The 19306-nt window shown below is 38.6% G+C and overlaps 1 protein-coding gene across 1 annotated transcript in view; it reads left to right on the top strand.

Annotated features, from left to right (window-relative positions):
- Window positions 1-19306, top strand: part of LOC139743182 (homeodomain-interacting protein kinase 1-like) — a 77127-nt gene that overhangs the window by 11064 nt on the left and 46757 nt on the right. Inside the window, 5 exon segments of the mRNA XM_071653685.1 lie at window positions 16905-17126; window positions 17129-17526; window positions 17528-17798; window positions 17801-18001; window positions 18004-18040. Of these exon segments, the coding sequence (XP_071509786.1) occupies window positions 16905-17126; window positions 17129-17526; window positions 17528-17798; window positions 17801-18001; window positions 18004-18040 (1129 nt within the window).

Raw genomic sequence — 19306 nt, 5'->3', positions numbered from 1 at the left:
TGTATAAAATTGTACTTACTAGATGTTAATTTAGTAGTAATTAATGTATTCAATCACAAATTGAAACAAGTACTGTCATTTTTCTTGATTTCAGGGTGTGTTATCTTTCCCGGCAAAATTTTAACGCCGGCCAACAACCGAGCAACATCATGCTCAATTACAAGTTACGTAAATTGGACAAGAAGAGAAAAGAAAGTAAAAAAGCAAAGAAGCAGGAGAGACAGACCAAGAAAAACCAGAAACAGAAGAAGGGTAGACAGGGGGAAAGTGTTGCTGATGAACCAAAGGCACTTGTTCTCAGTGAAAGTGAAAATCAAAGCGATGATGATGAGGTTGAGAAATGTGAAGTTTGTGGAATTATAGATGACACTACTAACTTGGATCAGTTCATTGGCTGTGACTTAAAATTGTGTCCTAAATGGTACTGTAAAACTGTTTCTTGTAGTGGGATCGATCTCTTATCAGTTATAGATATTTCTACAGTTGATATTGTATGTGTCCACTGCCAGGAAAACATGTAGGACAACATACTATACCTGTCCAGTGACCAGAAATGAGAACAAAAAATCTTGGGTGTCACGCACTATACACAACAGTAATTAATCAATTAACTAATTAAACAGGGAAGTATTTGTAAGACATACATTATCAGTATTGATTGTTTTATGAATACAGTAACATTAATTTCAGTTTTACTCATTAATGTGCATGTAATATATTAAGAATGCAAACTAGGTTTGAAGAGGGCCTCTTTTACCCCATCCCACTGGGGCAAAAGAGGCCCCAAAACTTTGTCATTTAAAGCTAATTAATATGCAAATTAAAATGATTTGTTTTCTGATTGTAATTGGATAATGTAGCTGTCACCTGCAACTATCAGTTGAATCATTACCATGTACCTGCTGCTTTTGATTAACAAGATATTTGATGAATTGTAAAAAAGGGGGCCTCATTAGCCCCTCTCTCCCCTACCTGTACCATGCTTGCCATCACTTGAGCACTACCAATATAATGAAGACTATTCTCTGATTTTCTAGTAGTGGAAATATGATTCTTTACGGAAGCAGCTTGATGACTTAAATGGTTATGATTCAATTAAATTCTGCCTTCTTTTTTCCTTTTTTTTCAGTAACTCAGTACTACATTGTGGTTGTATGATCAATTTTGTGTGAAGTACAAGTGTACTACAACTGTCCTGGTGGGTTAGAGAGCACTGTTGGATGATACTGCCAATCACAGTTAGCATGATGAGGTACGAAGCTTGCCGAAGTTGAGCTGTCATCAAGAGTATTAAAAGCGCGTAGGTGTTCCTACAATGTAGGTCACATTGCCTTAGTTGTCTTCTCTGCGCGTTACGCAGTCTGTAGTGATACCAGGAAGCGTGCTTACAAACCATGTGCTTCTTCGTACACTGTATAGTGTATGACATCACAAAAGAAGTTTGCCAAAGCTGTCATCCCCCTCAGCGGAATCATGAGCCGAACTGTGATCGGACCACTGACTACAATGGATCGGACTTCTTCGGACTCGGGGGGAAATGGGCCAAAGCGTAAGCGCTATTAAAGAGGAGTTGATAGCGTACAATGTAGGTCTCTACAGGAAACTTGCGCCGTGCGCCCGCGTACGCATTTGACTATAAACCACCGGGACCATGTACCTTTAAAAGTTAATAGTTCATTCACGCGCATTTGCTCGGAAATCTTTATTAGAGATCCAATGCTTGTTTGTGTAGACATGTACACTACAGATTGTACTGTAGAGTATGTACTTTTTATAGTCAGAAACAGCTGTCTGCTGCTATTGTACAGTCCTACTGGTCATCCTTCACAGCATACTGTGTACACTGTACAAACTGTATCTGTACGTGTACCGTTGGTACTCAGCAGTACAAGGCTAACATTTCCATTGGATCCCATGCCCAGAAAGTGTTCGTTTTTATGTACGTGTACAGTACATGGCTGCCTGCTGAGAGATCATAGGCTCTTTTATTGCACAATAAATTGTACAGTTGGGTGCATAGGAACAATTACAACTGTGTGCACTTTACATGCACATGTACAATGTAGTTGATCTACTTTTTTACACAGCAAACATTGCATTGTACGTTACTGTCATTCTTTTGATACTGCAACAACAGCATACAATATTGTATGAAGGTGGAGGCTGGATGCAACAGGATGCCTACGGTACCAGTAGTAATGAGGAACATGACGTTAGAAATTTCTAGAAGGATTGGGGGGAAAAAAACCCAGAAGTCATGAGTGCAAATCACTGAGTACAGCTGTACATGTAGGTACATTGTAGGACTGTGTCTCAAGTTACAACTGTTATGTGTATGACTGCAGATACACTGTATACAGTGTACCGTGTTCTTTGCTGTGCATTTCTCCATAAATTGGCATTGCACCAAGAACAAGTTTGGAAATCGGATTAAATGGGATTTGTTGAGATTAAGCTGCTGCGTTCCAATTGGGCGTCACACACAACTGTACATACTGCATGTGTGCTGACTTTCAATAGCATGCTGCATCATACCATTTGTAATGAAGTTTTTAATACAGTACAATGTACACATTGTATAGTGTTGCTGATACAACTGTAGATCAAACATGTTGATCAAAAAAGGTGACAAGAAGAAGCATCTATTGTAGCTCTCTATCATTGCGGCCAATGCCTTTTGCTTCTCCTATCATACTTGTGTACAGTACAGCTGCAATGTAGAATTGAATGTGTGACATAAATCCAGAAAGATATATTATGCAAAAGTTGTGTAGTGTGAGTTAAAGGGGGAATTGTATTTTAATAGGCATATGGTATACATTTGGGAAAATTATGTTTTTGACAGCTGTTTGGCTCAATCATGAATTTAATTCTATTTCTAGTGGCAGAATGCTGTGCGTGTGAATACTGTAATCTTCTTCGCGCATATCCTGTGGGCTGCAGGCTGCGAAGCCGTGTCGGCCATGATTAGGTTGCCTGAAAGTCAAGAGTCAAGAATCCAAGCAAACATGGGGAGTTTCGCAAAAAGCGTGGATCCACAAATGCCCCAGCGAGGGAATGAGTGTGACTGATACAACTGTAGCTCCCCATCTAAAAAGATCTAAAGATAGATTGATGCTTTCCGCCGAGTTCCTGTCTCCAAAATTTCTCAGTTTCCTACCCTCCACCAGGCTGGCGTTGGCAGGGCGATTTCCCCTCATTGCCGGGGTCTGACCTCTTACACTGTAGTTGCTATTGAGCATTGCTACATTTAAGGGGGGGGGGGGGGGGGACTTTAATCATTATGGCACAAATACATTGTAACTTGCAACCCTTTCTAGTCTCATGAGGACATAGAATGGAGCCTACAAAACCTGGTCCTATTCTACAAGTTGTAGATTTTTCGAGAAAGTGAATGTATGGACATTTAATACATGGGTATAAAACAGGTATCCAATCAAGGGGAATACATGTCTGATGAACTGTAGATTATAAAAGTCATTAGCATCAGAGTGTTTGTGGTATCAATGCCCTCAGCCATGATTGACCGACAGGAGATTCTTTCGTATCAAAGCCATTTTGAGAGCATTATAAATTCAATACAATCTTGTAGAAAATAGTTCAGTGTGCTGAGAGAATTTACTGTCAAAAGCTTGTACTTTCCTTTTTTTCGGGGGGGGGGGGGGGGGGGAGGTAGCCTTTAAACAAGGCGACTCGCTCTGCGTGCCCCCGTATAGCGCGTTTACCCCACAAACCTGTTGGCCGGCGAGTGGAGCGAGCCGCCTTTATCCACTCGTTCAGGGATGTGTACTTTTGTCATTGTTGTTGCTTTATATTCTTTGACAAATTTGCGTACAAATTTGACGCAGAAAATACACACGGCACCAAGGCAAGCCTCGTTAATATTAAGTAGAATAAGAATAGTTACTTAATATTAACGAGGCTTGCCTTGGTGCCGTGTGTATTTTCCGCGTCAAATTTGTACGCAAATTTGTCAAAGAATATAAAGCAACAACAACGACAAAAGTACACATCCCTGAACGAGTGGATAAAGGCGGCTCGCTCCACTCGCCGGCCAACAGGTTTGTGGGGTAAACGCGCTATACGGGGGCACGCAGAGCGAGTCGCCTTGTTTAAAGGCTAGGGGGGAGGTGGCATGATCGCCAGAACTTAATGAGATTTACAGTCTTTGAAACAATCATGGTTATTTTCTTTTCACAACATGAGAAGGAGAAATACGGGAGAGTGGTCCTCATGGCAGCGACTTCTGAGTGCAGTGAGTCAGAGGTAATGACGCTGTTTCCTTGCGAGTGCACATTATCTAAATGCATCCCCATAAGTTGTCTGCAAGGAAGAGAGAGGGGGGCGTCACTGTACCAAGAACTACAAGTACAGTGGTGTACATTTCCAATTCCATGTCACACAAAGAGCTTTTAATACTACAGTTGCACATGTCTTCAAAAGTTATAATCGCTGGATGAAAGTACGAAGGCTAAGGCCAGTCCAGTTGGAATTTAATAGACACTAGGAATGAATTCATCACAGATATCTGACAAAATTGCAAGCCTCACTACAAATGTAGGCCAGCCGCCAGATCAAGCAATTTTTTCTCCACTCAGCAGACCCAGAATAAATACAAGCTACAAAAGTAGTCAAAACAGTGGATTTGATCAAACATAGTCATACATGTACATGTATTTTGTGCCTTCTTTGTCAACAAAGGGCTTTCCTTGCCTTCCGGAAAACATGCTGGGAAATGCCAAAGGTGGTGACTTCAATGCAAGGTGTATTCTGAGAATTGAGTGAATACAAATTTGAATACAACATTAACTTTATTGTAGCTGAAACACATTCCGGAAATGAATACCGGTAGCTGATTGTCAAGTCCTGCATAAAATCTTATTGGCTGCCTTGAAATACAGAGCTATCGAAATGAATTTATCTTCTTTAATTTTTCTCTACGTATTTTCTCCATCTTTATCATCTATATGAAATTTACAGGTCTTGTACTGTATGTATACATTGTACGTATACTATGCAGTACTGATTTTTACTATCATTTTGAGCTTTCAGAATACCATTCATGCATACAGTGTATATGGCCATTTTTACAATCAGTGGTGTAAAATGCAGTATTAGCACTAATTGGTGTATAACTTTCTTATACACTGACAGATATGCATTATTTTTTCTCATAAACTTACCACCCACAGTGTCTACCTTGGGTACCTTAATGAACTTTCCTCTCTTTTTCTTTCAGATGTGGCAGGCACTTACATGCTTGAAATCCAACACTTTTGGTGTACTCACTCTGACATAGTATTTTTGTCAGAGCTGGCATATTAAATTGTTTATTCCTTTTTATTATTTTTGTTGCTGTTGTGATAGACAGGTATCCAACTTTAAGAACTATTATGTTTACCAGGTTCTGCTTTGTCTTCTTTAAATACTGAAATTGTCCAAACTTTATGTTTCGGAGGTGACATTTTCCGTTAACAATTAACCCCTCTTTTGAGTTAGCTCTTGTTCACAATTATAAAATTCAACTTTGCTAATTTCCATCAAAACAGAATAGTGATCAATCTGACTTAACTTTGATCCAAAGATTATTTAATTCAAATAACTTATCATTTTTTGGTGAGCGTTTATAAATTTATGTAACTTTTCCGTTAACATTTCTGTCACCTCCGAGACAACAGATTTATGTATTTAATTTTTTTATTCTTGACATTAGTTATACATTACATTTGCAAAAATGTAACATATCCCCTCACATTATCTCTGAAGCAAGGTAGTAGAAATATAGCCTGTTGTTTTCATTTCGGAGCAATTTCCAATTTTCCGTTAACACTTGTCACCTCCGAAACAATTGTCACCTCCGAAACAACAGGCATATTATATTTGATAATTTCTCGAAGACAAAGCAATTTTGTTTGATTCTGTCCAATTGACAGGAATCTCTTTTGGATGACAATAGTAATATGGCAACAGGAAGTGAGAATTTTCTGGGGATTAATAAAAGATTCAATAAAAACTAAAAATTACTGTTTCGGAGGTGACAAAACACTGTTAACAAGATTTATTGTTCATTTCTGTTGAAGAGAAACCATATCATGTACACCAATGGTTTCATTTATTTTAGTAACTTAAGTCTCAAAGTGGAGAAATCAACTACCACACTCTCACTCTTTTTTTTTATTACTAGACTGTACGTTTTAGGGCAAATTTACATTTTTTCACTTTTTTTAACAATGAGAATGCACAAAATACACCCATCTGTTGTATATATAATATTGTAATCCAGATCATTTCTCCTGCTTTAGTTAAGTAAACATATAGATGCTTTCATCTTAGAAGCTTGATTTCCAACAAGCAATTTAGTTGTGAAGATTTACCAATCACAGCTTTCCTTGTAGGTTGCTTTTTCTTGTGTTTCGGAGGTGACATTGTTTGTTAACACCATATTGTTATGTGATAGTGAAAGGTAAGACTTCAGTTCCTTTTCACTATCTATTAACATTTTCTAATACATTTAATATCTACAAAATCATCACAACAGAAGTGACTTTTGTATATACATAGCTCACCAGAATTCCCTTGATACCAAAGTAATACATGTGGCAGTTCATGCATGCCATAGTCCACAATCTTTAAAAAAAAAGAATGTTAAAAAAAAATCATCAAATAATCAAACTCCACAAAAAGGCCACATGCCTATAGCTGGTGCACAACTTGTTCTTGAATTCATAGTTGTTGTTTTTCCATGTACAATGTGGTAATCATAAACAAAATTATGTGATTTTTTTTTAATATGACAATAATCATTACATTTTCCAAGTTGAACCAACTGTTTATGACATTGTATTTTTTAAGATTATTGAAGTTATGTGACAACTAAAGTGAAAAGAGGAACAAGTCACCAGGACTGGAAAGGGAAAGATAAAAAAAAAAAAAGATTTGTAGTTCTATTTCAGTACTTTTGATGAGGTGTTTACCTTGTTTTGTTATTATGTTTTATCTTAGAATTTGACTTTAAGTACTGGAATTTCAAGGAAAAGAAAATGGTTTCTTAAAGGACAAGTCCACTTTCATATACATGTGGATTGAGTGAATGCAAATGTTCAACAGTAAAACATATCATTGAAAGTTTGGGGGAAATTGGACAATCCATTCAAAAGTTATGGGTTTTTTAAGTATCTGCGCAATCACTGCTGGATGAGAAGACTACGACAGTGTATGATGTCACGTATGCATACAACGATATAAGGAAAATATAAGTGAATTTCACAAAACTTTACTTTTTTGAAAAAAGTGCACATTTCTTCAACTTGCTTCTGATGTATTTTAGGGCAATATTATTCACCCTGCCTTCCAAAAGAGAGAAGTCATGTGTTCTTTTGTTATGCAAGAAAAGTGAAAATACAGAATGTTGAATTTTCTTGATACTTTCTCTATATCCTTGTACTCATGTGACATCACAAGCTATTCGAAGTCTTCTCATTCAGCTTTGACTGAGCAGAAACTTTAAAAATCCATAACTCTGGAACGGATTGCCTTACTTTCCTCAAACTCTCACTGATGTGTTTTACTAATATTGCTATATTTACTCAACCCTCATGTCTATTGAGGTGAACTTGTCCTTTTCCAGTTTCGGTCCCTTATACATGTAGGTTTATTTGAGACCAGTTTGTGTCCGGGACCTTCTGTGAAGTTGATGGGGAAAATTACTGAACAAAAACAAATTTTCCCCTCAAGTTCACAGAAAAGCATTATGCTGCTCTCTTCAGCTGGGAAACACAAACTGTTGTCTTAACCAAACTGTAAAAACCTGTTAAAGATTAGTATGAATTACAATCTCAAACAAAATATGAGCTGGTATCCATTATCATGAAAGAGAATAACCAAACAAAATAACAAGTAAGAACTGAAAGAAAGAGCTTATATTTGAAAATTAAAGCCATGAGGAAAGACATGAATGTTCACTAAATAGTTAACACCTGAGAAGTTGGGTTGTCTCTGTGTTGTGTCACCTCAAAAACAATAAAATGTTTTTTCTTATCATATACTTTTTACTCTCAAAAGTGACTGTTAAATATGCATGATTTGCAGGTAATTTTCAATCAATTCAATATGATATGTAAAATATATTTTAGTAATGTCAACAGTTTAAATGAATCTGGTGTATAGAAAATTTATCCCAGATGAACCAAACACCTTTCACCAGTATTATAACATTTGTATGGTGGCTATCAAGGATGATGAAGAATTCATGAACATCCTTGAATTAATCTATTAAAAACTATGTGCAAACAAAAACGTACACAAGTCAAATAAGAATTTTTACTTTTGGTATTCATACCGTATGTCCCCGCCAAAAAATTACAGTGGTACCCTCCGCAACAATAACTTTAAAGATAGTGAATCAATCTAAAATACAATGTAAGGGATTGAAACTATAACTCATTGCCCACGCCTTACAGAAAACCCCATTCAATTTGCTTCAGAGGTCAAAGAGAATTGAGGATTTTTGTAGAGCATGTGAGGAATCCCTTCCCTCCAAGTTCTGCATGTGTTTACACATTAATATGCAGTTCCAAGAGCATCCAAGTGCTGAACTTGGAAGAATCAGACTCCTGACATCCTTTATAACAATCCACATTTCTTTGAGATCACTTAATCAAATTGACTGGGGCTTTCTGCAAAATAGAGCTAAGATGTTATAATTTAAGACCCCAAAGTAGAATTTAGTTGATTTAATCATATTGGGTGCTATCAATGCAAAAGTCTAATTGTACATTTTTTGGGGGGGACATACAATTGTACTATATAAATACATGAACACAATGTTAACATTGAAAGTCACCTCCGAAACAAAGTTATTCTTCCCTGGTGTTGTGGAATAAGATATTCTGAGAGTAAAGAAACATTACTGAAATGATCTTACACCCTCATTTAAGGTAGAAAATGGAATGCCATGTTTCTTCAGGTTACAATATCTAGCTTATGTCCATCATATTCTTACTGTAAATTAATATTTTAACACAATGTTAACATTGAATGTCACCTCCAAAACGAAGTGATTTTTCCCTGGTGTTGTGGAATAAAATGTTCAGAGAGCAAAGAAACATTACTAAAATGATCTCACACCCTCATCTCAAGTTAAGGTAGAAAATGGAATGCCATGTTTCTTCAGATTACAATATTAAGCTTACATCTTTCGTCCAAATGGAAGGCAAACTACCGGTACCCATGCTAATTAATGAAGTGTAAAAAAACACTTGTTCTGTGTGGTTTATCTGCTTGAAACAGGAGTTAATTTCTTGTTCTCGAGTTATGATTATTAAAAACATTGATAAAAAGAAGAAGTTTTTGTGTTATTGTCACTTATTCTCAAAATAAGTGAGTGTTAATATTAATGTCACCTCCGAAACATTCTAATATGTTAACTGTCACCTCCGAAACATCCATGTGTGAAAAATCCAAGTTTTAAAGAAATGATTGGAATTTCATTTAACCTACATAGGAAGGTTGCCCTTCTTAAAGACTTGTTATAGTAAGAGTTTGACCTGGCCTGCCCTCCAATAAATAGTTAAAATCTTAAAAATTACATGTCAATTGGTATTTTTTAGCAAAAATTTATAAATCTCATGTATTTTTTTTTAATTCACTTTATATTCAAGCCCCAAATAGTTTTGATTCACAAACTATATATTGTTGTTAACCATATAAACTTTGCATGGTGAAGTTTGACTACAGAGTTTTGTCAATATGGTGCAATTCATGAAAGCAAAATTTTGCTTAAATTTACTTCAGGTGCCAGGGTTTTCCTTAAATTACACCAATAACCCTTCAGCTTTAAGGTCTGAAATGTTATTTTTTCAAAAATTTGAATACTTTCAAACAGGAATCAAACAGAATAATGAAAAAATATTGTGTTTGAAATTTTGACCCTCCGAGTACAAAAGTTACACCACTGATCGTAAAAAAGACCATATATAGTTCATACAATGTACACATATTTGTACAGGGTGGATGTTCTTCCTAGCTTTTAATTAAGTCACAATGGACAACAATAAATTGTTAAAATTCAGAGTCAGAAATGTACATGACATACGTACAGTATTACACATGAATTATGATAAAAACAGTTTGTAACTGTGACACAACATTACAATGTTATTATACATTGTACACTGTAATAGTATAGTTGCAACACTTTTTACTTTTTTTTTCTTTCAGTGTTCAATTGCTGACAGTCTACAGGGTACAAGGTATCCTTTCCCAGTTGTGTATTCAACTTTTCTTGAAACTGTGAACTTTAACCTATTTAAGTTGAGTCCCGAGAATACTCAGGCTGGTGTCTATGGGAAATGCATATCATAGCAAAGTCAGTCTTTCTAATTCTATGTACAACAGGGTATTGTTTGACATTTAAACACACAAATTCCACCCCCCCCCCCCCCCCCCCCCCCGGGAAAAAATACAGGCAATTTTACGTTCGAGAATCCCTTTCCTGATACCCAATACTAGGCGTACAACCAATAGTATAGGGCAAGCAGGGACATTGGTCTGTACATCATACAATTTTACATTGTAGGACAATGTACTTGTGTACAAGTACACTCTCTAGCATGCTGAAGCAGAATGCTAGCTTACAATTGTATAAACTGTGCTATGCTGCAGTGTACGTTGTCCAAGTGTTCATACACTCTTCCCCGTCAGACCTTGTCAATAGTAGAAGACAAGGCAGTCGCTGTCACATCGTGCAGCCGCCAAGCGACTCTCCGCAGAGGGATGCTTCTTATCAGATGTGTGAGTCACAAGGATGAAAAAGTGTTGGCACAAATTTAGCTCTCTCCCTCTAACCACAACTATTTTTTTTTTTCATCATCTTCCACAAAGATTTTGAGAGTGATAAGGACGGAGGGCCCTGATTAATAAATGCACAAAGAAAATTGGGAAGTTGCGATGTCATACTTCCACAATACAGTGTTATTGTTAATTTGTTTTTCAGATAATTTGCAGTGTCAGAGAATGATAAGCATTTATCTGTGGAATCACATACATTCATTATTTTATGATAGTGATCAGTATTTGTATGTTTTCTGAAGGAACAGAGTGGCGTTGCTTTCACATGAATTTACATCGATCTACAAGTACTGTACGTTGTACATGTACTGTAGAACACACAGTCTCAGCACCTACAAATGTACCATTTAACATTTTTACCCATATCGTATGGTACATGTAAGTACATTGCTCAGTTCTACAAATCTTTAATAGCTGTTATGAAATTTATCTGTAATTTGGCTATTTGTATATTTCATACAGGTCTGTCTTGTGGAAACCCAGCACAAACTTGCATTAGAAGACATGACAGTGTAGGCCTACAGTGTACATGTAATACAGTCATGTGGTACAAAGCAAGGCATACAAAAAGCTGTTTTCTTCCGCTGACACATTTCACAATTCAGACAAGAGCCCCATGCACACTGTACAGCTGTAAAGCTCTGATACAAATAAATGTACATGTACACAAGTACGATCTATTATTGGTAAGCACCCATTCATATCAATTGCTCATCAGTCAGATTTGTTTTTGTTTGGTTTTTTGTTTTGTTTGTTTGTTTGTTCTTTCCCTCAGCAAATGGGCAAAATGGACTTGTAACATACACTGTACTATAAAAAGTATTCCATGTTGAGCTGCATACCAGCTCAGCTCTGAGAGCAGTCTGTGTTTCTTGAACCAACCAGATTAATAGAATTTGTTTATTTGAGATCTAGGCCATTGGTCAAGTCAACAGTCAGAAGTGACTGTACCGGTACTTTAAATAGACTGATCAGCTCCGTCACACTTTCTGTATGACCAAGTGACTTGTCTTTGTAGTCTATTTGCGCGCATAGCTCTGTTTCTCTAGATCACACGGTTTGTTATTGACAATGCTGACACCACAGCTCTGAGTAGCAGCACATGGAGTATGTGAGCAGTCACCTAGCTGTAGACAGAGATACATACACTCGGACTAGATTTGAAGATTGCTGCTGGTTTTTTTTTTGTTTTTTGTTTTTGTTTTTGTTTTTGTTTTTTTTAAAACTTGCAATTATTTTATACGAAAAGAGTTAAAACCCTTAAGATTCATTTGACGTTCAGATCAAACCATCCAGCTGATAGTCACAAAACAATAAGACCAATGCAGTGCGTACTTGAGGAAAACAGATTGATTCAAAACAAGATAAGTTTATTTATATAAAGCGAAGAGCAGAGTCCATGTGGTGATTCCTATTGTGTTTGGCATTAGACCAAAGTTCGCTTTCATTGTCATTTTGGTGGCTGTTTGGGCACACAAGTGTAAGAGTGCACGGATTGTTTACAGAGGCACAGGAATAGGGTTCATAGCCTAGAATTGATAGCTTTTGAAATTGAAGGGTAGTATCTGTTTTGTTTACATGATGTATTTTTACTGACATACAATGTAGATAGGTACAAGTAGCTTTGATCTCCATTTTCAAAATAATTTTTATTCATTTTCATATGTACGGGTACTCATGATTACTCACAGTAAAGTGTGGGGATTGTGTGCTTCATGAGCATTATGAAACTAACACTGGCTATACAGTAAGTACTGGATGTATGCTACATTTTCTTGAAAGGCAGTGCAGGCCCCTTATAGCCCAAGTTTCCATCACAAGATGTGAGCATATTTTGGCAAGCCCATTCATGTCTCCACTGGGACACTTTGCTCAGTTGTCAAATCAAGTTGTAAGGTATTATACAATGTAACTGCACTTTGAATATATGACAGCATAAATATGCAAGTATGGGACTAAAGTCACTCTCGGTGCAGTATTATTATTACCAAAGATTCATTAGTAACCTATACCGAAGCAGGGTATTATGAAAGACATTTCACACATTTGCCGATATACAGTTGAGTTGTAAGTGTTGGAATTCAGGGCAAAGAGAGCCTTCAAAATACATTATAGAGCCAAGTGTGCATTCATTTTACCTGCCCAATGTGAATTTCAGTTGCCCAGGCAAGCAGACAGTTGGGATGGTAGCCACCTGACTGAAATGTTGCAGGATGCTTGGTTTGTGCATAAAGTCAGGAAGGCAGCCGTGAAGTTGTTGCATCGAGGAGCAAACTGGGGGCGAGCTGCAGACTGCGGGACAAGTTGTAAATAGCTGGCTTCCTGTATGCTAAAGCCCTGACCAGAGTGGAAGGGGTCCATTTTTGTTGGGGGGGGGGGGGGGGGGGGGGGATGATGGCTTGGGAAGGTGCTTACTAGTTCAGAACTCAAAATAGAAAGTGGCATGAGCAATAGGGAGAGTCTAACCTGTCAGGAAAACGCGGGGTGACATTTCGTCAGTCGGAGGCGCGTTTGCCCGGGTGCGGCTAGAGAGGGGGAGGTTTGTGCCATCTGTGCGTTTCAGATGGCCGTCCATTCTTTGTAGAGTCAACAAGAAACTACAATGTACATTCTTATACTGATGTCTGGTCTATTGCCTGATTCATTCAATGCATTGTTGTGTTATGACTGACTGCTGAAGGGGGGGGGGGGGGAGAGATTATTTAAGATGTGGCCTACGCATGTCATGATATGAAGCACAGCTTGAAGCGTGGAGGAATATCTTGTTATGAATAGTGAAGTCCTGTATGAGATTCAGGTTTCTGAGCATGATTTTCTACCGCACTTACATAAAGCCATAATATTATTGACATTTGATGCAAAGATTGAACTCATTTACTTGGTCATACACGTGTGTGCAGAAACTTTGCCCTTTTAATGTAAAAAAAAAAGAAGAACATGTTATTGTTGTTAAATGTCATTTGTAAAAGTTTCAGGTTCAGACTTGTGCACTACTGTGTGTAGCCAGGCAGAGTATTAGATAACCTGTAAGTTTAGGGACGACACGTGCAAATGCCAGTCATTTCTACCAGTTGTGCTGTTGTACACAAACACTTTCTCGTCTGGGCTTTTTGCATACATACCATGTTTCAAGCTATTGTTCACAAGCACTTCTTCCTTTGGGCTTTGCATACAACCAACACAATGTACATGTAGGTATTACGTACATGTTTCAAACTCCTTCAAGTTTTTTTTTAATACCACATCTCATGATAGTCATCCAACTGATGGATTTTCTCCAGAGGGTTGGTTTTTATTATTGATAGTTGCCTAGCAACATCACACTACAAATTCACAATTTACAAGGGATTTTTTTTTTTTATTATATTTTGATGTTTTTGCTTTGCCATGATGTGGGCTGATGATAGATTAAAGACTGCATGATAACATTTCAGATCACTTTAATAGTAGAAAGCCCAACACGTGTACAATGCACTGGTAATCAGTATCTGGTCATCTCTCTCCCTCCCTCTCTTTATATTCTTCTATCTCTCCTATCTGTATGCCCTTTATGCACACAGTGCCCCTATGGGCTTTAGATGTGTACATCATTAATTAATCCAGCAGGGTGTTCTATTTCAGGGGGGGGGGGGGCACTCCATGGTTCTTGCCCCCACAGCTACAAGGAGGCGCAGATCAAGACTCTAGCCTTTGACAGGAAAGCACTATTCATAGCTCACAAAAGGGCAAGTACAACAATAGAGCAGTGAACAACAGGGGTAACAAAAGTGGGGGCCCCCTGGAGCAATATCTCTTGTAGGCTCACTCCCAGTCTTTTATTTTACACTAATACATACATGTACCAACATAGTTGTGTCTTTGTAATTATGGAGATTAACAGTCCTTCCTTGTGCCACATTCTTTTTTCTTCTGTAGATAATTCATCATCAATATCAAAAGAAGCATTAGTGTAGTTTCTCAATAGAATGTGTGAGACCATAGTTTGCCATTTTCTTTTTGTGAGAAAGTCTGGTGTTGAGGCTAGTAAAAGTGCTTTGTCAATGTGTGTGTACATTGTATTAAAGGTACTTCTGAAAGCATTGTTCTTTCGCTGTCCAAGGTCTGTACTTTCTAAAGTCTTGCCTTGCCATCATTGATTACCTGCTAAGCTTGTCATTAGCCACTGGCCTGTCATTGGCTTCCAAAGGCTCAACAAGTTGAACTGTAAGGGGAAAAAAAAAGTATTCATGAAGCTTTTTGAGAACGTAAAGGGTTAAAGACATTTTCTCAGAGTCAGTATCCAATTTTCTGTAATTTCTTCTGTGAATGGATTTGTTACCGGTACCTTGATTTATCTATAGTTCAAATTCACATGAATGAATTAATACATGGAAGTTAGAAAAAAAATAACAAACTTACTATTCGGACCCCCCCCCCCCCCACTGATAATGAAACACAGTAGGCCTACAAGTTTGAGAATGAAAATCATTTCGTATGATTCAATACAGCATTCAAACTTTGACAGCAATGTGAGTGCAGTTATAACCACTGTGATAGCATGTTCAAAGCAAGCAAAAGTTTGCACTCTGCTTCAAAAAGGGTAGGAAACTGAAAAAATTTTGGAAGCAGGAACTCGGCGGAAAGCTTCAATGCTTCAGGTTGTAGATTGTGTAGGCCTAAAGTCAATATCACTTTACATCAAAATGAAGCGAAAAGGATCAAGATTAGATTTATGTATATGTAGGTCTGAGTAAACAAACCTGATAAGATTAATTCAAAATCTGTGCCGTCATGCTACAAGTGTACATGTGTAGTTGACAGGTGTTTCGACTGTGACTGGTGCAGCCATGTTGCAACTACACGTAGCTGTGCAGTGACAGGGCTGTGTATTGTTGTGTATTTAGCAAACAAATATCCCTTTCATGGAACAAACAACAAACAGAGCACTCAAGTATAAAACACAAACATGGTAAAAAAACAAACAACAAACGATATCATTTTAGAATTGTGTGTTTTTCAAACTCTTGTGGTTGGGAGATTCTAATTCTTTTTTATCTGACAGGCTATATTGGGGGTGTTATTTCAAGTCCATACCTCCAGTTTGAGGTTTGGGGTTTGTGACGTGATGAGTGATATCATTTCCACAAATAGCCAGGACAAAGGTAGAACGCCTTCCCCTTTTGTTAAATCATTCCACATGATATCTTTATGCCTTTCACCAGAGGCATAATGATGTCATGTCAAAGAAGAACGATAGGCAAAGAACAGCAGTGTATTAAAGCATGAAATTTGAGTGGCAAACCACTTGTGCAGCGCGCACCAAGAAGTGAAAGTAATTGTATCATCTTCGACCACATTATCTTTCTACCCCGAGACAGATATTTTTAGAGGTAATCTGTAAGACAGCTCGTCATATGGCTCGTTGACAGTCTCTCAGGTATCCCTGCTGTGACGTTGTTCACCGAAGACATGTTTATATAATTGTTTCTTTTGTTTTCCACGTAAAAGTGAGGAAAGGAGCGGGGATACATTCCTGTTTGTTACAAGGAGGGAGTCTACAATAATTATGTACTCTGACATTGAATTGTCAAATCATTTTGTGATCGGTACGGCTGCCAAGCATAAAGGCAGGATGAGAATGAAGAATGTGTTTTGTTTTAAATCAGAATGACTTTGAAGACATATCCCCTGTAAATAAAGTGTTATTTCTACCAAAAGGTGACATCAATGGTAATGATTGGTAATTGTGAACAGGTCTCTCATGATAACCTAAACCGCGTGTACACTCACTGCACATGCATTTTGCAAGATCTGACATTCTATCACGTAATGGAATAGTCTGGAGATAAAATGTCAACAGATCTGCGGTAGTGATGCACTCAATGTGAAAACATTCATTATTTTGATGTGACTAGTGATTCATAGTTGTTATGAAGATTGACATTGTACAATTGTGTATTACAATACACTGATGGGGATCATGACATATTTTTATAGCTTGTTATATTTTTCAAGATGCCAGTAGTGTTTCTTTTGGTACTGTTGACAGCTTTTGATTTTTTCTTTCTGCTTTCCAGGTATGTCCACTCTCAATAGGAACACAAACTTTGGCTCCCAGACCAGCGCCTTCTGTTCCTTCAAGAAGTTCCACATCGAACCCACAGCCACCCATTTGCGCCAGTCGGCGTCCAACAACAATGACGTGATAGTGACTACCAACCCCCAGACGGGGGTCTCCACCAGCACCCTCAGAACTGTTTCCCCTGAGCGATTCAACACTCGGGATGTGTACCTGGAGTCCTCAAGAGCGGAGGTTCATCCTCGTCGCTGCGAAGGACTCAGAACGTGATTCAGGCCTCAACGGTGCGACTCTTGGACACGTATCAGAAGTGTGGGTTGAAGCGAAAGAGCAAAGAGCTGGACAACCATCACCATTACAGCACCCGGCAGGAGAGGCAAGATCGCTATGACAGACACGAGAGAAATGAAAGGCAAGACCGGAGTGACCACAAGGAGAGAACGGACCGGGGAGATAAGCACGAGAAGTCGCACGCGTCAAACCACTCCAGTAAAGCTACAACGAGCAATGCCAATACGGCAACGAACTCTAATAAGAATGCAAACACGTCCAAGAAGAGCTCGTCCGGCGGGGAGGGCGACTATCAGCTGGTACAACACGAAGTGCTGTGCTCCCTCACGAAATAGCTATGAGGTGTTGGAGTTTCTCGGGCGGGGCACGTTTGGACAGGTCGTCAAGTGTTGGAAGCGAGGTACTAACGAGATAGTTGCCATCAAGATCCTTAAAAACCACCCATCCTACGCCCGCCAGGGTCAGATTGAGGTTAGCATCCTCGCGCGACTGAGCGCAGAGAACGCGGACGACTTCAATCTCGTCAGAGCCTATGAGTACTTCCAACACAAGAACCACACGTGCCTGGTCTTTGAACTCCTTGAGAAGAATCTTTACGATTTCCTAAACAGAGTAAATTTCGCCCCCTCCCCTTGAAACACATCCGCCCCACCCTGCAGCAAGTGCTGGTGGCGCTGTTGAAGCTAAAGACGTTAGGTTTGATCCACGCGGACTTGAAGCCGGAGAACATAATGTTGGTTGATCCAGTCAGGCAGCCTTATCGGGTCAAGGTCATCGATTTTGGCTCGGCCAGTCACGTCTCCAAGCTGTCTGCTCCACGTACCTCCAGTCACGATACTACAGGTGAAGGCGCTTTCCCACATTGTCTCATAATGCTCCAGTGAAACCTTGCTTTCCTCACAGTGAGTCATCAAGCTGTTGTTCAAAGCCGGAAGTTTTTCCTTTTGTGTCCCTTGTCATAGCTCTGGATGTGCCTTGAGTCTTGCCAATTTTTAGCAGCAGTTCACGGCTGAACATTAGTCAGACCAGACTCTAGAAAGTATTCTTGCCTAGTTTGGTGCAGGGTGGCTGCGAACATTTGTCTGAGGGCTGAACAGCTGTCCTTTGTCAAACACTGTTGGGGCATGTAAACAGAAATACGGCTTGTCTAAACTGTGCTTGAGAGTGACAGCTCATTTACCACGTACCACAGTGTGTATCGAAACGTGAGATAGGATATGCATTATTGGCAGAGAGGCAGAAGGTACCTTTCACAAGGAAGTTAGAGAAAGTATAACAGTACCCCAGTTTATATGTTCGAATAGCAAAGATGACCCAGTGTACATATCATGCACAGTCCACCATTCTTGTGAAGCTGAAATTTTGAGAGTGTCCTTAGCACAGGGTGCATATCATGGTGCAAGTTATCAGCATGTTTCTTGCGAGATGACAGGGAGTGGCAATGATAACTCGATCGATATTCCGTGTTCTTGCCTTTTTCTCTGAAGGGTGTCGGAGTCAGCGCTTGTTTGATTATTTGTTTTTTTATATGGACTGTGAGTGTGAAAGTTAAGTATTTTGGATTTTTTTTTTGTGTGTGAATAGAGTCATTTACTGTAATTCATAATCATGAATATTTCTCACAGACAGCTTGGCGACGAATCCTATTCACTTCTTCTTGTAGATGCAATACAATACGATAACCTTCATTTGAATGCATTAGTTGTTGCTATGTAGGGCAAGACTTAGCTAGTAGGGCTTCCTCTGATGAGGAGGAACAACAGAAAGTTTGCCCTAAAGGCATGCATAATATTTGATAACGGTAATAAACCTGTAAAGTACAATTTGTATACTTGGCTAATGGCAGGTCTACAACTACCAAGGTAATGCTACCAACAATCTGCTTGTCTGCTTGTATTACTAAGGAAAACAAAAGTGATCCAATCCTATTCCTCCCCCTATTATTTATTCAGAAAACATCATCTGCCATGATTGGGCTGCAAATGACTTCCGTAAATGGGATTGAGTCATTTTCCTAAAAGAACTCATGACGAGAGTGTGTGGGTGTGTTTGATGCGGATGCGTGTCTGTGTTTGTGTCTGTGTGTCTGCGATACAAAGGGTCTGCACA

The sequence above is a fragment of the Diadema antillarum genome, unplaced genomic scaffold (genome assembly GCF_040938485.1).
Source record: "Diadema antillarum isolate AM-2024a unplaced genomic scaffold, OU_Dant_1.0 seq00001055_RagTag, whole genome shotgun sequence".
NCBI lineage: Eukaryota > Metazoa > Echinodermata > Echinoidea > Diadematoida > Diadematidae > Diadema > Diadema antillarum.
Note: the sequence above shows the minus strand (reverse complement) of the source record. Positions and strands in the feature narration are given on the sequence as shown.